The sequence below is a fragment of the Dasypus novemcinctus genome, assembly GCF_030445035.2.
Source record: "Dasypus novemcinctus isolate mDasNov1 chromosome 23 unlocalized genomic scaffold, mDasNov1.1.hap2 SUPER_23_unloc_1, whole genome shotgun sequence".
NCBI lineage: Eukaryota > Metazoa > Chordata > Mammalia > Cingulata > Dasypodidae > Dasypus > Dasypus novemcinctus.
The window spans coordinates 76,172-100,823 of NW_026688137.1; the positions used below are offsets into that span (position 1 = coordinate 76,172).

Sequence of the window (24,652 nt, forward strand, 5' to 3'; positions counted from 1 at the left end):
AGGCAGCCCCCCACCGACCTCTGTGTCCAGAGACCTGGTGGTACTCCCAGCCCCTCCCCCAGCCTCAAGCTGGGGGCTCAGCGGGTGTCCAGCCCCACCCTGGGCAGGGCCCTGTGAGTGCTTTGTTTCAGCAGCGCTAGGAGATGCCACAGGCAAGGCTCTCTGGGCCCTGGCCACACAGCACCAATTCGGGGACCCCTCGGGGGGGCCGTGAGCTCCTGACCCCGGGTGTGCTTACCATTCACCTGCCCCGGAGCCTTCAGTTCCCCCCAGGGTGGGCACGGCTGCTGGCCGGGGAGACGTGAGTCGTCAGAAAAGGGCCCCCCCAGAATCTGGGGTCCGTGGCAGTGAGCCCCGCTGCGCAGGGCAAGGGGACCCGGCAGTCGCACCCCTGGGCAATCCCCAGAGGCGCGAGACAGGGACGCGGACACCTGCACAGCGACGCTCACAGCGGTCATTCACGATCGCCCGCAGACGGGGAGGCCGGTGTCCGCCAACCGACGAGCAGACCGGCCGCCTGTGTGCAGTCACAGGGCGGAATCTTAGGCGGCCGCGAGAAGAAACGACGTCGTGACGCACGGCAGCGCGGGCCAACCTGCAGGACCCGGTGTTGAGCGAAGCGAGCCAGGCGCAAAAGGGCAATACTCTATGACTGCGCTGCTACGAACCAGACGCGTCGTGGGACTCCTGGAGTTTCTAACCTGAATATGGGTCACCAGAAAAGAGAATGACAGTAGAGGGTGGAAAGCTGAGGGCTATACATAGAAAAGGTGAAAGCGTATCTTAGTGTTTGCAACTAGCAGAGCTGTTGTATGGGTAAGACAGTGGTGGAAAGGAAAGTCCAAGGGCATGTGTATTACTAGAAGGAAAGCCAAAAACTTTTGGGGGATTGTAGAGCATAGTAAAATCCCACGGGTAATAGTGCATATGGAAGACCGTTTTTCTTTGAAACTGAACAGATGTATATTAATGTTTTAAGATGTTGATATCAGGCAAAAGAAAAGCCATTATGCCAAGAGAAAGAAACAAGAGACAAAGTGCAACATATTGTCTGATTCCATTTATATAAAATGTAAATATAAATCAGTGTATCAAGATGGAATTAGGCTCGGGGTTCTGTAGGGCTGGGAGGTGGAGGCATGGAGAAGTGGCTGCTAAGGTGTGAGGGGGTTTTCTTTTTGGAGAAATGAAATTGTTTTAAACTGTTTTGTGGAGATACATGCACAACACTGCAATTATACTAAAAGCCATGGATTGTACACTTTGGATAGATTGTATAGTATGTGAAAATACCTCAGTAAAACTGCTAAAAAATAATAGGGTGGCATATTGGGGGGGATACACCCTAACGTGAACCATGGACTGTAGTTAATACCACAATGACAATATCCTGTCGTCATTGTAACAGGGTAGCACACTAAAGCTAAGTAAGTGTAACGGCCGACAATATGGGAACACTGTTTTACATGCTGTTTTTGTAACCTACAATTTCTCTAATTAAACTTTTTAAAAATTAAAAAGGGTCTTTATAAACTGTTTAAAGGAAAAAAAAGAAGGGCCTTCCAATCCGCCCCGCCCCGCCCCGGGAGGCGCCCACTTCCACGGGTGAAAGGTGGGGGCATGTCACGATTTTTTTCGTTTACTTTCCTTTTCCTCAGTGGACAAAACACTCACGGGGCGCAGAGATCAAGAACGGAGGGACGCCGACGAGGGCTCGCGCCAAGCCCGGCCCCCAGGCACCCCACGACCGCCCTCGGCCGCTGGGTGGGCTCTCTGTCCCCCTCCCACAGGGGTGGCGTGGCCGTGGCACTGGCCTGGTCCACGTCCCGGGCACTCAGGGCCTCCCGGGCCCCTGCAAGGGGAGCTGGGTCACTGCCACTGCAGCCCGAGGGGCTGCCGTGTGCCCCCGCTTTCTCTTCCGAGGAGCCTTCCCACGATGGGCCACGGGGCTGGGGCGTCGATGGCCGCCTCCTGCCCACTCGGCCACTTCCCGGCCCTGGAACCTTCCCCGGGCACCCCCTGCCCGTCTGCCCTCGTGGAGCGCTCTAGCGGGGCGGGGCGGGGCGACACGTGGTGACTGCCCCTCGCTCCCCTCGGAACCAGAAGTCACGGAATGGACAGGGCTTGCTCACACCCCACCTCCCCGGGTGGGGCCGGACACCCCTCTGCGGCTGGGGTCCCTCAGGGGTGCCCCCCACCCAGCTGCTTAGGCCAAAACCCAGGAGCCTGCCTCACCTTGCTTCTTTCTCTCCTCTTCCTTTTCTTTCTCTTTTACAAACAGCTCCATCGAGGTAAAAACGATGCTCAATAAATGGCAGCTATTTGAAAGGAAGGAGCTGATGATATTTTGTGACAGTTTAATATTATTGATGAATTGCAAAAAGAAATACTGGATTATGCTTGTAATCTGATCTGAACCCGGGCATGACTGAGTTATGATTTGGGCGTTGAGTCCCCACCCCTTGGTGGGTGGGACTTACAGATAAAAGGCATGGCAAAGGACAGAGTTGAGGGTTCTTAACGTCTCAGTTCTGATGTTGGAGTTCGATGCTGACGTCTTAAGCTAGAGCCCCCGGGAAAGAGCCAGAGCCCTTCACCTGATAGTCCACAGCTGACCTTGTGGAGAAAACAGGAGCTGAGCCCAGAGGAGCCCAGGAAGCCTGAGCCCTGGCAGACCCCGCAGCCATCTCAACGCCCTAATGACGACACCCAGTCAAAGCCTAGTCATAACTTAATCACGCCCAGGTACAGACCAGATTACACATATAATCCAATATCTATTTTTGGAATTCATAACCACATCACACGGCTACAATGCCACGATGAACATCGGTGTGCAGATGTCCGTTGGTGTCACTGCTCTCAGCTCTCGGCAGTAGTGGCACTGCAGGGTCACATGGCAAGTCTACGTTCAGCTCCTCTAGGCGCCGCACACAGCGCGGCTGGACCGTGCTGCGCTCCCACCAGCCGTGGTGGCGACCCACCGCTCCCGTCCTCTCCAGCGCTGGCGTGACGACTCCTGACACGAGTACCCACGTGACACCGCCACCACCACTGCCGCCGAGGAAACCAACGGCTCCAGCCCCACCCGCCTCCCGTCCCCGGGCAGCGCCGACCTGCTTTCCCTGGAGAGGCGGCGTCCACTTTGGCCGGGGTTTTATTTAAATAGGATGACAGGGTGTGGCTCCTTTTCATCAAGCTGCTTTCATCCCACATGATTGAGTGGTGGTCGCAGCCAGTGGTGCGACTCTCAGCACAGCTGTGCCCAGCTTTATTGCAGGCTGTTGCCAGTCGGGGTCTTTCCGAGGAGTCGAATGGCTGGTGCACATGGTCAGCGTGCGTGTAACTCTCTTTTCTTTTTTCAGTTTCCACCCCCACCCCCTGAGATGGCTCCTCGTCTGTTTGCTTGTTGCTTTTGCTCATTGTTTGCTCATTGTCTGTCTGTTTGTTTTCGTTTGTTTGTTTGTCTTCTTTTAGGAGGTACCAGGAACCAAACCAGGGCCTCCGGTGGCAGGTGGGTGCTCAACTCCTTGAGCAATATCTGCTCCCTGCCTGTTTTTTTGTTTTTGCTCATTGTCTACTTGTTATTTTCTCATCATCTTGCTCATTGTTTTTTGGGTTGTTTTCCTCACTCGTTTTTTCTCATTGTCTGCTCATTGTTTGTCTTCTTTTAGGAGGCACCAGAAACCGAATCTGGGACCTCTCATGTGGGAGGCGTGCACCCAACTGCTTGAGCCACATCCACTCCCTGCATTTAACTTTTTTTTTAAGATTTATTTTTTATTTATTTCTCTGCCCTCCCACCCCCCCAGTTGTCTGCTTTCCGTGTCCATTCGCTGTGTGTCCTTCTGTGTCTGCTTCTATCCTTATCAGCGGCATGGGAATCTGTGTTTCTTTTTGTAGCGTCATCTTGCTGTGTCAGCTCTCCGTGTGTGCGGTGCCATTCCTGGGCAGGCTGCACTTTCTTTCACGCTGGGCGGCTCTCCTTACGGGTGCACTCCTTGCATGTGGGGCTCCCCTACACGGGGGACACCCCTGTGTGGCACGGCACTCCTTGCGTGCGTCAGCACTGCGCATGGGCCAGCTCCACACGGGTCAAGGAGGCCTGGGGTTTGAACCGCGGACCTCCCATGTGGTAGGCGGACGCCCTAACCACTGGGCCAAGTCTGCTTTCCTGCATTTAACTTATTAAGAGGTTCCTTCCCAAAGCTGCTTCGCCACTTTACCTTCCCGCCAGTCCCCCACTTCTTCACCAGCGCTTTCTCTTTTAAATCCTAGCTGGTAGGTGTCAGGGGCACCAACGGCGGTTTTTGTCTGCATCTCGCTGCGGGCTCATCGGCCTTGCGGGTATCTTCTTTGGCGACGTGCCTCTTGGATCCCCTGGCCGTTGTCACAGGCCACCTGGGTTGTCCTCTTACTCCTGAGCTCTTCCCTAGCCCCTTCCTCCCCGTCTGGCAGCCCTAACCTCACAGGTTCCCCAACCAGCCACTCCACACCCCAGCCCTGTGCCCTCTCCGCCCCGGTGGCCGACGCAGGCTCCCGCTGCACCAGCTGCTTCCTCGCTCACAGGCTGTTCCTCCTCTAAAACTCTCAGGGTCCGCCCGTCCCTCTGAAAACAGAGCACGCACTCGCCGAGGCCCTCGGCTTCCTGGTGCCCCCCGCCCCCCACGTGGAGCCTTCCCGACCCCTCAGGGCCCCTCCCGCTGCCCCCGGCCCCCGCTGCTGGCACCCCACCCCCACTCTGGCCTTTGCTCAGGGGTGACCGCCTCCCAGAGCCCTGGCCCCGACCTGCCACCACCCCACGTTCTCTTCAGGACACTCGTGCCCCGAGAGCCTCTTGCTTGGCTCTTCCTGCCCTGGAAGGGCTGCCAGGCTGACCGTCGGGGCCAGCGGGCTGGAGCCCAGGACCCCGTGATGACCGAGAAGTCCTGGCACGGGCGAGGCTAGGCGGGGCGCCCCGGCTGCTGCCAGCTGGCCGCCAGCCCAGCCCCGGCTCCCACGGCCCGCGGGCTCTCCCCGCTGTGACCCTGAGCCGCCCAGGGACACCCCGGGACTGACCTGGTACCCACGTGGGGGGCTCTGCCAGAGCCGGCGTTGGCCAGAGCCGGGCGGTGACCCCGCACGTGGACGGAAACCGTAGGGCGGGCACGGCGAGGACAGAGGGGAGCGGGCCGTGTCCCCTCCCCCCAGGGCAGGGGGGCAGCGGCGCTGGCTCGGCAGCTGCGCGCGGTTTAACTGCCTCTGTGCCAGGAAGCAGCTGCCCCGGGCTGGGCGGCGCCTCGGGGGCCCGGGTCCCCTGCCCGGCCTGGCACTTCCTGGCACCACCACGGCCTGCCCAGGAGCCCCTCACGTGCCCCTAGCCCTCCCAATGGTGGAGGCCCAGCCCCTCCCGGGGCAGCCCCCCCAGGCTGCTGGGACCCCGGCCCTTCGCCCTCTTCCTTCCTCAGTCGTGGTAAAATGCACGTGGCTTATGGTGCGCTCTTCCCCGTCTTGAGGGGGCACGTGGCATCGGTCACGCTCGCGGCGTGGCGCCTCCACACGTTGCCGCGTGTGGCGGCCCCTGAGCAGAGTCTCCACCCCGTTAAGCAATAGCTGCCCCCACCCGGCCCCCGCAGCTCCAAGCTGCTTCCTGCCTCCCGGGGCTGTTGGACGCTTCCCACAGCGCATGCGCAGTCTCTGTCCATCGACTCAGCCCACGCCGCTCAGCCCGTGGCCGCGTGGGCCAGGCCTCCTCTTCCCGGCTGCGTAGTACTCCACGGGGCTCCACCGCCGGCCAGTGGACGGGCTGCGCTCCCCTTGCCGCCCCCATGCGTTTCCTGGGTTCACCCCATGCCTGTCCCCGGCCACCATCGGTGGTGACGCCCCCCACCCCCCGTGTGGCCTCCGCTCTGCAGGGGCGTCCGCTCCCCTTGGCCTGGGCGCACCTTCAGGCTGAGGACTGGGCCCTCACGCCGTGCCGGCCCCCCGGCCCCCGCCCGCCCCAGGCCCTCTTCCTGTGCTGGACCGCCCTTCCCAGCACCCTCACCAACAACCGCTGCCTTTCGCGTCGGCCCATGGGCCCCTTCCTTGGAGGGGGAGACTTTGGGGTTCAGGGCGAGGGGACCTAGCAGCCAGTGGACCCCGAGCCTGCCTTGGCCTGGGGATCCCCCATTCGTGGCCTGCTGCGCGGCCGGGGACCCGGGACACCCCAAGGCCTTGCTCTTCAGCCGTGAGCACTCCGGGGTGGCGGGGGGCGCGCTGCCCGGTCCTGACGCCTCCCAGGCCACACAACTCAGGGAGCGGGACCTCGTGGCGGCCGCCTGCCCTGCCCGCTGGGGCAACACCTGCGTTTTCCTATACACTGGAAGGGGGCGGAGGGCGCCCAAGGAAATGGGGTGGGGAGGGGGCTTGGGGACAGCGGCCAGGCAGGACCCAGACCCCACCCCTTTCATTCCGCTTGAGCCTCGGGGCAGCTGATGGGGTGCCTGGCCAGGTCCCCAAGGGCAGGCTGAGGTGGGCACGCGCCGGGAGAACAAGCTGGAAGGAAGCAAGGCAAACAGGTCCAGGGAAGAGCTGAGCGAAGGCCGGCTCGGCCGCCCGGGGCTCTGAGCTGCAGACGGCATGGCAAGGCTGGCGCACTTGGGCCGGGGGCGGCCTTCAGCGCCCGTGGGCACCGGCTCCCTCCCAGCCAGGGCAGCGCCCGGCAGCCCAGGGCCCGGCCGGGGCTGGGCTAGGGACCGCGGGCTGCGTGCCAACAGCCTGCGCTCAGGCGTTTCCACCCACGTTGTGCAGGCAGGGAAACTGAGGCAAGGAGGGGCAAGCCTGGGCTGACGTAAGGCCCTCCCCAGGAGGGCATCTGGCCGCCAGGGGCCCGGTGAGGGGGTGGGAAAGGCCCAGGGTCGGCCAGGGGGCTCTGGCCCCCGTTCGTGCCCCCACCCTCCAAGCCTGGAACTCGGAGGCCGAGCCCTGAGCGCCCGGGCGGTGGGGGCCGCCGGAAGCCGCGGCAGGGCAGGCCGGCCCAGCGCGGGGCTATGTCTCGGGGGGTGGGCGCCGGAGGGGAGGGGAGGGGCTGAGATGAGCCACCCCGCCGGATGACCAGAGGCGCCCACTCAATTTAGCAAGCACGTCCCCCGCCCTGGACGCCTCCCGCTGGCGACCAGAGTCAGCGGGCATCCGAGATCCTGCTGGGGGTTGGGGGGCGGCCCCCCACGCGGAGCCCCACTCCTGGGGATTTCAAGAGGCTCCGCTGCTGTAATGAACGTTCCCACACAGAGCCCAGGGCTGGCGGCGGCCAAGACGAGCGCGTCGTGGCGACGCTCGCTGGTGACGAGGTGTCCCCGCTGGCCAGTGCCCGGGAAAGCCGGCGCCGCGGCAGCCTGGGCGCCCACGGAGGCCTCCTGGGCACCGTGTGAGGCTCTGCTGGGCGGCAGCCCCCGCCAGGGACCAGGAGCTCCCGCGAGGCGGCCCCCGCTGGAGGCAGGGACGCGCTTCCCAGCAACGGACGGACACGGAAAGGGCAGGCTCACCGGGAGGCGAGCTGCCCGTCACGGGAGGGGAGCAAGCAGAAGCAGGAGCACCACGGAGCAGAGCAGCGGATCGCAGGGCCTTCTGGCCCGCGGAGACCCCGACCCGCCCTTTCCTTAACCCCCGCATCCTCAGGTCTGGGGAGATGCAGCTGAGAGGGCAGGGCGGGGACCAGGCACCGGGCCCCGAATCGGCAGCTGGGACGGGAAGTTGGTGTCAGACCCAGGACCCCTCTGAGCCTTGGGGTGTGCTGCCGAGAACGGCCTGGGGAGAGGGGACACCGTGGGGCCCCCGGAGCTGTGCCCCATCGGCGGCCCCTCCCCTGCAGGCCCCAGTTCCCCTCCTGCGCCTCGAAGGCTGGTCGCCCCTGCTGTCACCCCCTGATCCTGAGACCCCAGCCCAGGATCCGGGCTCGGGTGCATCAGGCTGAGCGCCCCCGGGCTCCAGGGGTAGAAAAGCGGCCGGAGAAGAACAGTCCAGCTTGCTCTCCTATGGGCACGGCTTCCGCCACCCTGGGCCGGGGACTGACCCCCGCCCTACCCCCCAGCGGAACCCTGGGGTTCTGAGGAACACAGTTTGAGAACCTCTGAGAGATGCCCCTGTACAAAATTTCAACAAAAATTTGTAAAAGTGTGTGGTCTAAAAGGTGAACCATAATGTGAATCCTCGGCCGTGGCCAGCGGCTATGTGTCAAGATTTGTCCATCGGTTGTAACCAGTGTGCCACCCACATGTAGAAAGGTTATTCAGAGGGGCGGGGGAAGGGGAAGGAACTCAGGTGCATGGGAGCCCCCTCTATTCTGTACGTGACTTTACTGTGACCTGAAACTTCTTTAAAGACAAAATGAACAAAGGTTAAGACACTGGGAGAGAAACGGAAGAAAATGCCACTGTACATACAGCGCAACAGTTATTACAGTGATGAGAGGCAAAACGTCCAAAAAATTTCAAATATTTTTCATTTTAATATCCCATTTTTTTTTACTTTACTTTAGTTTTTCTAAATTATTATGTATTTTACTTCTCATGTTGAAACCTATCATTGCTTCATTTTCCCTGTTAATTGAATTTGGTGATACTCTCTGTTTTACTTTTTTTTTTTTAAGATTTATTTATTTATTTAATTTCCCCCCCTCCCCTGGTTGTCTGTTCTCTGTGTCTATTTGCTGCGTCTTGTTTCTTTGTCCGCTTCTGTTGTCGTCAGCAGTACGGGAAGCGTGGGCGGCGCCATTCCTGGGCAGGCTGCTCCCTCCTTCGTGCTGGGCGGCTCTCCTTATGGGTGCACTCCTTGCGCGTGGGGCTCCCCTACGCGGGGGACACCCCTGCGTGGCAGGGCACTCCTTGCGCGCATCAGCCCTGCGCATGGGCCAGCTCCACACGGGTCAAGGAGGCCCGGGGTTTGAACCGCGGGCCTCCCATGTGGTAGACGGACGCCCTAACCACTGGGCCAAGTCCGCTTCCCATCTCTGCTTTACTTTTGAAGAAGTTTTGGGTTACAGAGGGTCACAGCTGTGGCAGGGGAGGATCGTTGTGTCCGTGATGGGGGATACAGGCGAGGAAGGTCACCTGGGCATAATATAATGTATATAAAGATGTTCAAATGTTCATGGGGCATTGCCACAGTGAGTGGAGATTGATACAACAACCGAAAGAATACTGAATCCCATCCTGGGGAGCTCTGCCCCATTCTCTAATGAACAGCAACAACCCCCAAGTGCAATGACTAGTGAAGGATGGTCCACTGGTGGGCCCTTGATAATGACTGCTAGCTTATGAGCCTTTGCTCTTGAAATTGCAACTTAGCCTAGTGCTGTAGGGTGCCTAAGAGTTACCTTCCAAGAGCCTCCATGTTGCTCAAATGTGGCCTCTTTCTAAGCCAGACTCAGCATGTAAATGCAGTACCTTCCCCTCAGTGTGGGGCATGACTCCCAGGGACGAGCCTCCCTGGCATGGAGGGATCACTACCAAGCTGGTGATGCAACTAGAAAAAGACCTCGAATAAACGGGGGGACAGGTAAAGACAAATGAGTTTATATGGCTAAGAGACTTCAAAGTGAGTTGGGAGGCATTCAGAGAGGTAACACTTATGCACGTCTCAGCAGGATCTCATAGACAACCAAAGAGGGATCTGGAGACACTCAGGTCCTACAGTCATGACAAGAAGCTCCGGAGTCTGGTGCCTTGCCAGTAGGCCCTGCTTTGGGTTTTGTGCTCCCGAGCATGACAAAGTTGGACTAAGATGTGACTTTTCTAACATGCCCCTTCTGTCCCTTTTATTTGAACCGATAGTTTGTGCCGGAGTTGGTGTATGCCCAGGAGACTTGAATCTCTGGGCTGTCCACGTGCCAGCTGGGCCCTGAGCCTCGGTGGAGTTGCAGCACCTACTGTCCAGTTCATTGGACTAACTCAGGACAACTAACAAGGAGGTGAGGATGGACGACCACCACACCAAGGAACCGAGAGTCTACACCTGCCAGCAAAAGCGTCCCATCCATCAGGCACATGGGATCACAGCCCCTCTCAATTAGAGGTGGAGGGGGCACACCACCCCAGAATTCTCAGGGTTGGGGAATGGACGAAGGACTAGAGGGGACCTACTGGTATTCTACTCTAGACTTACTGTGTTCTAGCATTGGAAGAACTTATATCACTGATGTGGAGACAGTGGCCACTGGAGGTTCTGAGGGCAGGGAGAGGGAAAACAGGTCTAATACTAGGGCATTTCTGGGTCTTGGGAATTGTCCTGAATGACACTGCAGTGGCAGATACAGGCCACTATATGTCTTGCCATAACCTGCAGAATTGGGTGGGAGAGAGTGTAAACTGCAGTGTAATCCGTGCTGTGTGGCAGTGCTCCAAATGTGTTCATCAATTGCGATGAAAGTACCACCCTGATGAAGGAAGTGACTGTGGGAAAAGTGGGAGGTGGGGGGGGTGGGGCATATGGGAATCCCTTCTATTTTTTTATGTAACATTATGTAATCTAAATATCTTTTAAAAACAAATAAAAAATAAATTAAAAAAAAAAAAAGAGGCCCCCGTAGCCCAGCCCCACACTCCCAGCCAGCACCTGGCCAAATCCCAGGGGTCTCCCCAGAGGCGCCGAGGCCCTGGAGGGCTGGAGCCTTTCTGAGTTTGGCTGGCGAACCCCCGGGCTCCACGTGGCCACGGCCGGTGGGGAGAGGAGGGCAGGGGTGACGGGCACGGGCCGAGGAGGCCAGGGCTGAGGGCACAGCCCACACTACGGGGGGGGTCGTGGATGGGGAGGGGGCGTGGACAGGGAGGGCTCCTGGGGGAAGGGTCCTCTCCTCGGGCAGAGCACCCCTGCCCAGACCCCTGGCTCCCCCTAAGGCTGCACCCACTCACGGGGGGCCCTCGCCCAGTGACCTCCCCTCTCCTGCCCATCCAGGCGCCCAGGGCAGCCCGACTCCTCGTCCAACATCTCTCCGTCCCCGGAAACCACCCACGGGCCCCCACGGGCTGCCCAGCGCTGCAGGTCAAGCCGCGTGGCCCGGGGACCCGGCGCGCCCTCACGCCCGCTCCTAGCGGGACCTGACTTGGAAACAGGGCCTTTCAGGATGTGGTGAGTGACGACGGGGCCACACTGGACCGGGGCCCCGACCCAGCCACGGGTCCTGATGAGGAGGGGTCTGGGCATGGAGCCCAGAGAGGAAGTGCGCGCCAGAGGCAGAGGGCCCAGGGCTGTGGCCAAGTGCCAAGGATCACCCAGGACCAGGCAGGAGCGCCAGGGGCTGGCGGAGGCGGGTGGCCACTCCCGGAGCTTCATGGAAAGCACGGCCCCCACTCCCGGCTCGGGACGTCAGCCGCCTGAGCTGTGCTTCACTACAGAGGCGCCGGGAAGCTAAGGCATCAGAACTCTGGTTCCTTCTTTGGGCCTCAGTTTTCTGTGAAAAGGATCTATTATGTCTGAAATCAGAAAAATAACCTCATGATTTTCTCTTTAAAAAAAGAAAACTGGGAAGTGGATTTGGCCCAATGAATAGGGCGTCCGCCTACCACATGGGAGGTCCAGGGTTCAAACTCCGGGCCTCCTGGCCTGTGTGGAGCTGGCCCATGCGCAGTGCTAATGCGCCCAAGGAGTGCTGTGCAATGTAGGGGTGTCCCCCGCATAGGGGAGACCCATGTGCAAGGAGTGTGTCCCGTGAGGAGAGCCGCCCAGCACGAAAGAAAGCGCAGCCTGCCCAGGAGTGGCGCCGCACACACGGAGAGCTGACGCAGCAAGATGATGGAACAGAAAGAGACTGATTCCGAGTACTGCTGATACAAGTGGGCATAGAAGAACACACAGTGAATGGACACAGAGAGCAGACAACTGGGGGGGGGGGGGGTGGAGCTGGAGGGGGAGAGAAATAAATTAATCTTTCAAAAAAAAAGAAAACTGGGGAGAGCATGTGGCTCAAGCTGTTGAGCGCCTGCCTACCACATAGGAGGTCCTGGGTTTGGTTTCTGGTGCCTACTGAAAAAACGAAAACAAACAAGCAAAACAAATGAAAAAGTCAACCCAGGGAAGCTGATGTGGCTCAGGGGTTGAGCATTAGCTTCCCACAGACAAGGTCCCGGGTTCATTTCCCAGCCCCAGGTACCTCAACCCAAAAAATGTCCCAGGAATTCCAACCCATGTCCTAATTGCAGTTAACAAATGACAGAAGTGCCACCAAGAACTCATGACAGGTCACATGTCCTGACTTTTGGCTCAGAAATTACGGTCAAGGACAAACCTTGCAAGTTGGGTCAGTTCGTTTTGGCGTCGTCCAGCTCAGGACATACCACCGGGGGGAGGGGCTCCCGATTCCCAGGCATTTCGACCCCAAGCCCAGGCTGGCACGTGTCGTCGTCTCGATCATGTACGGCCGATGTCATCTGCGACGGCCACTTGCCGTCCCCGCCTCTCGGGGCTGGGGGCCTGCTGGGCTCGGCCGGGCAGTTCTCGGGGGTTCTCATGGGGCTGAGGACGGGGTGCCGGGGCTCGGGCTCCCTGCGGGCTCCCTCCACACATCCGGCCGGGTTATGGGGTCCGCGCGTTGCAGGGTTAGCGTGCCCAGCCATGCCCTTGTGTAGAGAAGGGTCCCCGGGATGACTGGGGGGGGGGCTCATCCACCCAGTGGGAGGCCGCGTTAGCCAGCCACAGGGGAGCTGACGCCAAGCACCAGAACCCTGCTGGCTTCAGAGAGGGCGTTTATTTGGGGTGGAAGCTTCCGGTCACCAGGCCACGCAGCCTAGGGTGCTTCCCTCCCCAAGGTGTGCGGCCACGTGCTGGAGCGAGCTCGCTGCGCGTGCAGCCTTCCTCTTCCTCTCCGGGCCCCATGGGCCCAGCTGCTCCCAGCGTCAGCGGGGGGCGGCCCTCCATGCCTGGTGCCCCTCCCTGGGCTCGCTCCTCTCCGGGCTCAGGCTTGTGTCCCTGCACGGGGTCAGCTGCAGACTCTCCGGCGAATGGCCCGTCTCTCTCCCCGGGCCTCTGCCGGGTCCCTGGGCCGTCTCCGTGTCTCTGTGTTCCTGTGTTCACCTCCTGGGCTCCAGCTCAAAACTCCCCCCGCGGGACCCAGCGTCCTACCGATGGGCCCAGTCAGGGCCCCAGTGGCATGGATTCAGGTGGGAGTGAAACCCTGAGTCCAGTGCCCTCTGCCACGCCCGGGGGCCAGGCCAGTTTACAAACCGTCCAGGGTCTATTTCTGGAATTCACAAACAACGTCAAACTTCCCGGGAGCCCGGAGGAGGAAAGAGCTGGCGCTTCCGGGAGAAGAAACTGCCCGGAGAGCGCCCCTTCCGCTCCCCTGCCAGCTTCAGCCTGAGGGACTCCGACTCGAGCGCCCCGTCGCCCTCGCCGCCCGTCCAGGCCCGGGTGCCTGCAGGTGCAGCGGCAGCCCCGCCCCCGTGCCGGCCACATCCCCGCGCTGCCCGCTGGTGGCGTCGGCGCCCGGTCCTGGGCCTGACCTGCACACACACCTGCAGGCCAGGGGCTCTTAACCCTTTCTGTTCCACGGACCCCTCTGCCGGTCAGGTGAGACCCACGGCCCCTTCCCGAGTCGCCGCTGTACTGAGCGTCATTTTTAAATGTATCAACCCGCACGAGCTCATGCCCGCAAGGAGGATGTTTTCTTGAATTCCCGTTCAAGCTCACGGACCCCCGGTCAAGAAGCCCTGCTTGGGCTCCCCGAGCTTCCCTGGGCTCTGGAGGACGCGGAGGGGTGCGGGCCCAGCGCCCGGCCCGTGACCAGCACACAGGAGCAGCTTGGGAACTGGCAGTTACTATTACGCGGGCCGTCGTCGTTGTTGTCGGCAGGCGCCTGCTGGGACTTGGGCCTCCCAAGGGCAGGGTTTCCCAGCGGCAGCGCTACTGGCATTTTGGGTCAGGTAACTCTGTGCTGGGGCCACGACCCACTAGACGCCAGAAGTGGCCACCCCCTCCAGGGGCCACCTGAGCCCACCCTGTCACCCACCCTGGTGCTGATTCCACCCTCCGAGGGGGGCCCGAGGCTCCTCATGCAAATGGCTTCACCCCTCCCCAGGTGGGAGGGACAGGAACAGGTGCTCCCGGGTGCCCCCAATGGGGCCCCTCAGGCACAGGACTCTGCCCGGGGCAGAGGACAACTCGCTTGGCTGCGAACAAACCCAGGCTGGCCCGGACAGTTAGACACCGCGTCTTCTCTATTGTATTTTCTATTTAATTTCATAGTTTCCTCAGTGTGACAGTTGGACTCAGGTGGCTTCCCTGCACGTGGCTCTTCTGCCCTTCTCTTTGAACCTGTAGTTGGTGCTGGAGTTGGTAGGTGTACGTCCAAGAGACTGGGGTCTCTGGGCTGCCCATGTGCCAGCTGGGCCCTGAGCCTCGTGGAGCTGTCACCCAGGACAACCAACAAGGAGGTGAGGATGGACAGCCACCGCACCAAGCAACTGAGAGGGTCTGCACCGCAAGCAGGGGCTTCCCGTCCACCAGCCCCGTGGGATCACAGCCCCTATCAATCAGAGGCGGAGTGGGCACACCACCCCAGAAGCCTCAGGATTGGGGAATGGACGATGGACTAGAGGGGACTTACTGGTACTCCACTCTAGACTTATTGTGATTCTAGCAATGGAAGATCTTTTATCACTGATGGGGAGGCAGTGGCCACAGGAGGTGCTGAGGGCAGGGAGAGGGAAAACAAGTGTAACACAGGCGCATTTTCGGGACTTGGGAATTGTCTTGAGTGACATTGCAATGGCAGATACAGGCCATTATAAATCTAGCCATAACCTACAGAATTGTGTGGGAGAGAGTGTAAGCTACAACGTAAACTATAATCCATGCTGTGTGGCAATGCTCCAAAATGTGTTCATCAAATGCAATGAATGTACCACGCTAATGAAGGCTGTTATTAATGGGGGCAAATGTGGGTGGTGTGGGGAGCGGGGCATATGGGAATCCCCTATACATATTTATATATATATATATTTTTTTAAAGATTTATTTTATTTATTTCTCTCCCCCTCCCCCCGCCCATTGTCTGCTCTCTGTGTCCATTTGCTGTGTGTTCTTCTGCATCCACTTGCATTGTCTGGCGGCACTGGGAAACTGCATCTCTTTTTTTTGTTGCATCATTTTGTTGTGTCAGCTCTCTGCGTATGCAGCACCACTCCTGGGCAGGCTGCACTTTTTTCACACAGGGTGGCTCTTCTTGTGGGGCACACTCTTTGCGCATGGGGCTCCCCTACGCGGGGGACACCCGTGTGGCAGGCACTCCTTGTGCGCGGCAGTACGGCACACGGGCCAGCTCACCACGTGGGTCAGGAGGCCCTGGGGATGGAACCCTGGACCCTCCATATGGTAGGCGGACGCTCTATCAGTTGAGCCACGTCCACTTCCCCTCTATATTTTTTATGTAACGTTTATATAATCTAAATGTCTTTAAAAAAATAATAAATACATTTTTAAAAGTTTATGGTTTTGAATAAAAAACACATTTACACGGTTCAACAGTCAAACGACATCAAACGTACGTGGAGAAATCTCAAGTCCATCCCTGTCCTAGGAAACCCCCGCTGAAGGCAGCTTTTTAAAAAATGAGCTTATTTCTCCTGCACCGTTTCTTTTGGCAAGTACCAACAAATATGAACATACACTTTTATCTCGCCTTCCCTTCTCACGCTAAGGTAACAAGTTATACACCCAGGTTTGCACCTCACTTGTCCTGAGCTCTGTCCTAGAAGACTTGCCTGTGAGGAGAGAGCTGCCTGCTTTGTGACGGCCACACGGCGCTCCACCACGTGGGCACCGCACAGTTCAACTAGTCCCTTACGGACGACACTTCGTTGTTTCCTGTCTTTTGTTATTACAACCAATGCCACAGTGATGCACCTTGTACACACCTAATTTCACACGTGTAGTGTAACTGGAGTACAGATTTCTAGAAGTAGATTGCTCTTAGTACGGAGAATGTTGCCGGATTCTCCAGGGCCCATTGCTGCCATCAGATGGGGCCTGACTTTTGGGTTCTGATCGACGAGAAATGGAATTGCAGTGCCACTTAGGTTTCCTTTTCTGTGAACTATCTAGTCATAGATAGTTTTCCCCTTTCCCCTTTCATTGGTCTTTTCCTTTCTTATTCCCAGGAGCTCTTCATATTTTAGGGAGGGAGGCCTCTGTGACGGGAGTTGCAGATCTTTTTTCCTTGTAGCCACTGTCTGTGACTTTGCTCATGGTGATTCTTGCCTTAAACCTTTCTCCGACGCCTTCTGAGGGTCTAATCACGACCAGGAAAGTCTTCTCCCGCTCGGAGGCTGGGGACACCAAGGCCCAGAGGGGAGGGGTGACCCGGTGCCGCCGCACAGTTCCAGCCTCTCCACCGCTGCCTCCAGGTGGTAACAGCGCGCTGACAGAACCAGCACCCGGCACGACGACAGCGCGAGCGGGGAAGCGGGCGGCGGACAGGGAAGCAATTCCAGCCCCGGGAGCGAGTCCCCTGGAGAGGCCGCGCCACAGGGCAGGTGCACCGGGAGCCGGGACACGGGGACCGGGCGGCGGCTCCCACCCGCGTGTGCGGCAAGGGGAGGCGCACGGCCTTTCACGTGGGGGGTGGGGAGGGTTCCGAAGCCCCCAGGGAGACAACAGCCGCTCCCGCCGAGGTCCCCGGAACTCAGCGGCCGGGTGGTCGGGGAGGCAGGCCACCGAGGGCGGGGCAGGAGGGTCGGGGGAGGTGGCTCAGGACCCGCCGCGCCGCGTCCTCCCCGTCCTCCCCGGCAGGCCCTTCCGTTGGCTGAGCCGGAGCCACACAGTGCGCAGCGGAGGGGACACGCGGAGGGGGCCGCTGTGGGGGACACACGAGGGGCCACAGTGGGGGACACACGAGGGGCCGCTGAGGGGGACACGCGGAGGGGGCCGCTGAGGGGGACACATGAGGGGCCGCTGAGGGGGACACATGAGGGGCCGCTGAGGGGGGACACATGAGGGGCCGCTGTGGGGACACATGAGGGGCCACAGTGGGGGACACACGAGGGGCCGCTGAGGGGGACACGTGGAGGGGCCGCTGAGGGCAGTGGAGGGGGCCACAGTGGGGGACACATGAGGGGCCGCTGTGGGGACACATGAGGGGCCGCTGTGGGGACACGCGGAGGGGCCGCTGTGGGGACACACGAGGGGCCACAGTGGGGGACACACGAGGGGCCGCTGAGGGGGACACGCGGAGGGGCCGCTGAGGGGGACACATGAGGGGCCGCTGAGGGGGACACATGAGGGGCCGCTGAGGGGGACACATGAGGGGCCGCTGTGGGGACACATGAGGGGCCACAGTGGGGGACACACGAGGGGCCGCTGAGGGGGACACGTGGAGGGGCCGCTGAGGGCAGTGGAGGGGCCGCTGAGGGCAGTGGAGGGGCCGCTGAGGGGGACACGCGGAGGGGCCGCTGAGGGGACACGTGGAAGGGCCGCTGTGGGGGCCACATGGGGGGCCACAGCGGGCAGCTGAGGGACAGGTGGGGCAGTGCCAGGCCCGCGCCTTCCCGCCTGTGCTTCCCAGGACGCCCCGGCAGCCCCTGACCCCAGCCTCCGAGCAGCCCGCCGCGCTCGGCCGCCCTGCCTGGGCCCCGAGGCCGCCGCCACCACCGCCCCGTCCTCGTCCTCCTTTTCCCATCTATTGGTCACGAACGGGGGCTCCGAGGACAGCGGGCGCGGCGGGGCCCACTCGCTGGGGGCGCCCCGGCGCCGCGGCCTCGGCAGACCCTCTGCGGGCGCCTCCCCGCGCTCCCCAGACACCCGCGCTGCCCGGGACCACCCGCCCCCCGAGGCGAGACGAGCCCGGGGTCCTGGGAGCCCTGGGCCAAACCCCCGGGGGCCGGCCCGCGGGCTCGGCAGCGCTGTCTTCTCCCGGCGCCCCGAGGCCCAGGGCGCAGCGGACCCGGGACGACCACCGGCGGGCGACGCGGGACGGGGCGGGAAAGGGGCGGGGCCGGCCGCGGGGCGGGACGGGAAAGGGGCGGGGCCGGCCGCGGGGGCGTGGCCGCGGGGCGGGGGCGGGGCGACGTGGGGGCGGGGCCGGGGGCGACGTGGGGGCGGGGCCGGGGCCGCGGGGCGTGGCGGCGTGGGGGCGGGGCCGGGGGCGGGGCGGCGTGACGCCGCCGGCGCGCCATCCCGGAAGCGGGTGTCAGATGCTGGGCAGCCGGGAGGGCGGGCTGGCGGCGGGCGGCGGGGGGACTTGTTGTTCTTCGCGAAGTCGGAGCGCGGGCGCGAGGCGCAGGCCGTGGCCGCGGCGGCGGAGGGGGAGGCCGGGAGTGAGCGCGAGAGCGAGGAGGGCGCGTGCCCGCGAGGAGCCGCCCGCGCGCGACGCCAGGTGAGGCGGGGGCCCGGGGGGCCGGGGGCGGCGGGCCCGGGGCGGGGGCGTGGCGCGGGGACCGGCCGCGCCGCCGGGGCCGCTGAGTCATTGCCGCGCGCTCGGGCCGCCGCGGAGGCGGACGCGGTCGGCTCGGGCCGCGACCCCCCGGGCCGCGCACCTGCCGGCAGGTGGCCCCGCTGCGAGCGGCCGCGCCGGGGCCCGGGGGCGCGGTCTGTGGGCCCCTCCTCCCGCCGCCGCCGCGCGCTCGGGTCTCGTCCCGGGTCTTGTGCGGGGGTCGTCTCGTGGGCCCCGTCCCGGCTGCGCACGTGCCTCCGGCGCCGGGGCCGCGAGGCGGTGGGTGCCCAGGCCGCCCTCGAGGAGGACCCGGGGCAGGGCGCCCGAGGGTCGCCGCGGAATCAGGGGGCTCCGGCGGCCGGCTCCGAAGGGCCGCTCCCGGGAGAGGCCGGGAGGGCCGAGCGCGCCGGGTGGGGTCCGCGCCCGGTGGAGTTCGCGCCCCGCGCGCCGCCCCTCGGCCCCTGCGGACCTGCGCTGGGGCAGGAGGCACCGGCCACGTGCCGGGGGCGCGCGCTGCCTAGGCCGGGGCTTCCCGGCCCGTGGGGCGCCGGGCGCCGTGGGGGGCGTTTATTTACCTTGCCGCTTCCGCTTGGTGGAGCAGGTTCAACTTGGGCCGTCTCCCCGGAGAAGCCTCCCCCGGCGGCCACTTCCTACCGGTGACGGGCAGCGCTCGGGCCCAATGGCAGCGCACACCCCGCGCCGGGGGCGGGCCGGGGGCGGGCTTAGGCGAGTCCTCCCCGAGAGGCAAGTGAGCGGGACTGAGCACCCGGGCTGGTGTCACGTGCCGGTGGGCCCACCTGCGGGGGGTGCTCCAGGGAGAGCCTCGAGGTGGAAGCTTGGGGCCCGGGAAGGGTGGCAGGGCCCACACTGCGGGGGTCACCGCCACACCTTCTCTAGAGTGGGGCAGAGGGGCAAGAAATCAGAAGGCACTTAGGGTAGCGGGTCCCTCCTGAGAGTGTTGTTCCCCAGTTGGTCCGCTTCGGAGAGAGCCAGTGGCTTGGCCCCCCAACCCCTGCACCCTCTGCTTCGCCGCGTGCTCTGGGGTCCTTTCACCAGGGCAAAACCGCCCCATGCTCACCGAGTCATTCGAGTTTGGGGGTGGCCTGCAGTTCCCCTTCCTTTTCTGAGTCCTGTGTTGATTAAGGACCAGGCAGGTCACAGCCAGGGCAGAAGAGGCGGCTTCCCCTTGGCAGCTCCCTCAGCAGTGACCCCTCGCTTCCCAGGGTCTCGGGGAGCTCTCCCGACTCAGGAGGCCGCAGCCCGGCGCCGGGTAGTGAGACCAGTGGGTTTTCGTGTGTGTGGTTTGGCTTAGGCACTGCCTCCAGTTGACGGGTCACGGCGGGCATGGCAAAAGGCGTCTCGATCAAGCGCTGACATGGCTGACGTTTCCAGGGAGAAGGCCACAGCCGGGGGCGGGGCTGCAGCTTCTTAAAAGCGTTAGTTTGAGCAGGTGGGGCGGGGCTGGGGAAGGTGCAGATGGGCCGTTCAGGTGGGTGACGCCCTGGTCCACCTGGTTTATGAGCACTCCTTCCCTTTTTCTTTTAGGTAACCCAGCAGGAATGTTTCTGCTTGACCTTGGTTGAGGGAGCCTACTTTTATAACTTAAGACTAGACCTCTCGTTATTCCAAAATAGAACGTTTATTCAAACAAGAGCACCAAACTAGCCTTCTCCTTGAACGCATTGGCCTGTTGGGCTGGAACGTGGCACAGGCTCTCGGGGCCTGGCTCCAGGCTCGGCGTCGCTGGCGCGCGGGGTGGGCGCCACCCTTGGGAGCCGAGTAGGGGGTCCTCGGGGAAGCCGGCTTCTGCTGCTCCCGCCCCTGCTCCAGCACCAGTGAGGTTGCTGTTGAGGATTGCTTTCCGGAACGCTCTCTGCCCTCCCCTGTCCCGGCTTTACTCTCGGAGCTCTCCGATAGCTGAAGGGCTTGTTCATGGTCTTGCAGAGCTGCCTGCCGTCCAGCCCAGAAGGTGTCCTGTGTCCCGGCCTCGGGCGCATCTAAAGGTTTCTGAAGTGGACTTTGTGGACGGAGGGCCAGTCCGCACGGAAGTGGCAGTCTGGCCAGCTGGGAGAATTCTCCGCATAGCAGCTCCTCCGAGCAGTAAACAGTGACTCACCGCCTCCTCCCGCCCTCTGCCCAGGGAAGAGGGATGGCTCCGTATTTACTCTTGCTTTTTATAAGCCACAGACAGCGCGTTTCCTCTTTCTTAGTTTCAGGAAATTGAAAGTGTCCTCTAAAGATCATGGCCTCTCAGAGCAGGCGGAGGGAACCGGAACGGTCACACATCTGCCCCCACGCCGAGGGTAGACGCAGGGTCCGAGGCCAGAAGGGTCCCCCCAGCCAGAGGTCACCGAGCTGGCAGCCCGCGGCCCTCCCGTGCGGCCTGGCCGGTTCCGGCTGCCCTCCCGAGTGGGCCCTGGGAGGCTGGCGCTCTTCCTGCCCGCGTCCCCACGCTGCACCCCTGCAGGCCCTCACGGTGCCCGGCACCCTGCTAGGTGTGCCCGCAGAAACACGCTCACCTGTCAGGTGTGGGGCCGGCGCTGCCCGAGGGGCTCAGGCGAGGGACCTGCCTTGCTTGGGGGGAGGGCGTCAGGGAAGACGCCGGGGCAGGGGTCGGCGGTGGAGGCGGGAGGAGGGCGTTGCCATGCGGGGAGTGGGAGAGGGCCCCAGTGACGGGAGCAGGGGTCACAGGTGGCCACCCTGAGGCCCAGACAGAAGCGGGGTCTGGCCAGGGCTGCAGGGGCCGACTGGTGCTTGGGGACGCAGAACGTGAAGGCGGGACGGGGCGAGGCGGCTGGAGGCTGGAGGCGCTCCGAGCCCAAGGCTGCAGGGCAGGCGCAGCTGGGACAAGGGGACACGGGGACGAGCTCTCCAGCCACGGCCGTCTGCGGAGCCTGCCGGCGCTGCAGCCAGAGGGGCCGGGCAGATGGTCAGGTTTTCCCAGGGGGTGTGTGGGAGCTAGACGTGGAGGGGAGGGGTCAAGGCTGCTGGATGGGATCCCCGAGAGCGGGGCCGGGAGCCGGGGCGGCACTCTGGGCCTGGGCTGGGTGTCCCACTGGCCGTGTGCAGGGCCGCTGCCCAAGTCGCCCCAAGTGCGGCCAAGTGCCGCAGCCTCCCCGGGACGGCCAGGTGGCCAGACGCCCTGAGGCGAGCAGACTGGGCCGCCTTGCCAAGGGCAGCAGGGTACTCGGGCGCCGGGGGCGGGCGCAGGGGCCCCGGCGGGGTGCTGGGTAGGAGCACAGGACGAATTGGGGCCGCACCTGGCCACCAGTCACCACTGGGCACTCGGCTCGTGGCCCTCGGCTTCGGGTGGCTGGTGGGAGGCGCCCGCTCCCGAGAGCCCGGGCTGCTGCACCCCGGGGGCTCTGGGGCCGCGTGCTCGCGCCTGGCGGGGACTTGTCGTCACGGCCCCTGTGCTGCCGGGGCTTGGACGGAACCTCGTCCCCCCGCCCGGCGTCCCCCCTCCCCAGGCGCGCTCCGAGACCTGTGGCGGCGGGAGGGGGCGAGGCGAGCTCCCGCTTCCAGACCGGCTGGGGGAGCGTGGCCCCACAGCCAACAGAGGGGGCCACGGCGGGGCGGTCCTGCCTGGCAGTCGAGTTCGCGCGTCTCGTGGGGGCGAGTCGTGGCCCTGGGGTGCCGCGGGCCCCCCCGCTTCCCAGTGACGTGGGGTCGGTGCTGGCATCACGCAGCGAGAAGCAGCGCGCGACGCCTGGAACCAAACCGGAACCCTCCCCAGACAAGCTCCGTGGGGCTGGGCCGGGGCGTTAGGCCATGTGGGCAGGTTTGCTGGGAGTGGAAGGGAGAGAACAGCCCTGAGGGGCCCGCGGCTGCCCCCAAGGCAGGGGGTGGGCGCGACCGGCCCCGCCCTCCAGGGGAGCCGGTGGTCTGGACGGGCTAGGCCCTGCCGCCGGGCCCCATCGGAGCCCCCCCCCCCCCCGGCTTCTCCTTCCCTTCGGAGGAAACGATCTGCCTGTTGAACCCTGGTTACGATTTCCCCGGGAGGTTCTGGCTTTGGGCTGACACCCAGCGTCTGGCGCGGCGCGCTCTAGGGCCGACAGCACGGGCCTTCCGGCGGCGCACTCCTCGGGGACGGGGGCGGCGAGCACTGGGCCTCTCGGTCAGGTCGGGCGCGCGGGTCCCTTGTGCCCAGCACCCCAGCCTTGACCCTGAGCGCCCCGGCTCATCCGCGGCTCTTCCGAGGCTCCGGCGGCGTCCATGCTCCTCAGTACAGGAGAGGCCCCGCGCCGCCGCTCCGGGGGTTCCACGGCACTGCCTGCCTGCCCGGAGGCGGCCCTGCGGGGGGCGGGCGGTGGGCCTCCCTGGGCCTGCCTGACCACCGCCGGCCACAGGCTCCTCGCCACGGCCATCCGCGGTCTCGAGAACGTGCGTCCCTCGTGCAGCCTTTTGGCCTACAGAGTCCTTCTTAGGGCCCGTTCCTGCTGTTTTCAAACCTTCCCCTGAACCTCTTTCCAAAAACTGTCATTTTCCTGTGCGACGCTGAAAGTGACTTCAGGTCCTTGCGCCTGTCCTAGGTGGCGCAGGGCCCGGCCTGGCGCCCCCAGTGCGTCTGGTTCGCAAACCCTGGGCAGCTCCCCCAGAGCTGGGGGCAGGTGGGGACGCACGGGGTCGCGGTGCCCGAATGCCGACGCCCTGCCTGCCGCCCCGAGGACGGGGTCAGCGGAGCCGTGGGCGGCCTCCTGCCTGGGGGGCTTCAGCCTACGGGTGTCCCCAGTTCCCGGGCTCCCAGGCCGGGGCCTCCAGGGCAGGTGTGCCCCCTGAGCCCCAGGAGCAAGCCCAGGATCGGGCCCTGCTATGCCTGCTGGAACTGAAGGGGAGCCTGGGCCCCCCATTTCCAGACGAGGCGATTAAGACCCCGCAGGAAGAGGTGGTCGGGTTCTGAGTCAGCACCGCATGCTCCGACCGCGGGCCTGCACGTCTGCACGTGCGGGGGGCCGGCGGGCCGCGGCGCCACCCTCCTGCGCTGCGGGTCCCGCGGCGGGTCTGTGGCAAGCAGCCGCGGCTTGCTGTGCGAGGTCCTCTCGGGGGAGTGGCCGCCGCCCCCACTTGACACTCCCCCTCTGCTTGTCCTTCGGTCCCTTCCAGCCAAGGAAACGGTGGCCCCGGTCAGTTGTGGCACATGGGCCCCTCCTCCCCTGGCGCCATGCCGTGGCCAGATCAGGTGGACGCACGCACCTCTCCCCTCCGCGCTGCAGCCCTTCTTGTCCGGTGGTCCTGGGCGCTGCAGCAGGTGGGAGAGGCGGTTCCCACGGGGGTGTGGCCGGGCAGGGGCCCTGTGGGGGGGCGTGTGCCAGGCGACCTCGGCCTTCCAGGCCACGGGCCGGCCCCCCCGGGGGTGGGCTGCGCGGCGGTGAGGTCCGCAGGAAGCCGCATCCGGTGTCCATTACCTCATAGGTCACTGTGCCTCTGCAGGAAGTTCCCCGCAGCAGCATGTGTCAGAGGCCCCTCCCCAAGGGCAGCGGCCCCGGCGGGGCTCCCTCGGGGGGGACAGGGACCCTGGCGCCGGGGGCAGCCGGCCCAGAGCGGCCCGAGAGCCCCCGGCTTCGCGGGCTCCCCGTGGCGCGGCGCCGTGCCAGGTGCGGGCAGCGGGCCCGGCGGTGGCGGCCTCGGCGGGGACGCGGGCGCTCCGTAAACACGGCTGACTCACCGCACAGCTATGCGCTGGCCGCGGGCCCCCCCTCCCCGGCTCCACCAGCTCCCGGCCGTCTTGGCGTGGAGCCGTCGGGCCCTGCGCCCCCTGTTGCCTTGACGGCCAGCGCCTGGGCCGGGGGCATGCAGGTCCCCAGCCACCGAGGGGCCCCCTCGCAGGCACGGCTTTCCTCATGCCTCGTCGGCCCCACTGCCCCCCCCTCGCCCCCCGGCCCCAAACCTGCAGCCTCGTGGGGCGTCCAGGGAGCCGGGAGGGGGCTGGGGGCAGGAGGGGCCTACGGGGCCCCTGGCTCCTGGGAGCGGGGGGGCTGGGCTGGGTGGGCTGGGGGCAGCTGCAGGCCCCTCTTTGGCAGGGGGCAGGGATCTGCGCCCTCTAGTCTCTGCCCCCGGCGTGTTCTCGTTGCCGGCCCCGGGGCTCTGGAGGGAGGTTGAGGCAGGCGGGGGCTGGGCTGGCGCACAGGGGGCCGCTCCCCACCTGGCAGCCCCGGGAGCCTCTGCACAGCCGTGACCCGCGGTCGTCATCGCTTTTGGGCTTCTCTGTTTCCATGGTGACCACCCGGGCTGGCTACTTTCCAAGGTCGCCATGGCAACTGTCAGAGGGGACTA

The 24,652-nt window shown here is 63.7% G+C and overlaps 1 protein-coding gene across 1 annotated transcript in view; it reads left to right on the plus strand.

Moving 5' to 3' along the window:
* Positions 1 to 12,826: 12,826 nt before the first annotated feature.
* Positions 12,827 to 24,652, plus strand: part of LOC139438485 (collagen alpha-1(I) chain-like) — a 12,653-nt gene continuing 827 nt past the window's right edge. The window contains exons 1-6 of the mRNA XM_071213564.1: positions 12,827 to 12,875; positions 13,163 to 13,362; positions 17,513 to 18,789; positions 22,606 to 22,762; positions 23,810 to 23,973; positions 24,052 to 24,205. Of these exons, the coding sequence (XP_071069665.1) occupies positions 12,827 to 12,875; positions 13,163 to 13,362; positions 17,513 to 18,789; positions 22,606 to 22,762; positions 23,810 to 23,973; positions 24,052 to 24,205 (2,001 nt within the window). The remainder of the gene's footprint in view (positions 12,876 to 13,162; positions 13,363 to 17,512; positions 18,790 to 22,605; positions 22,763 to 23,809; positions 23,974 to 24,051; positions 24,206 to 24,652) is intronic.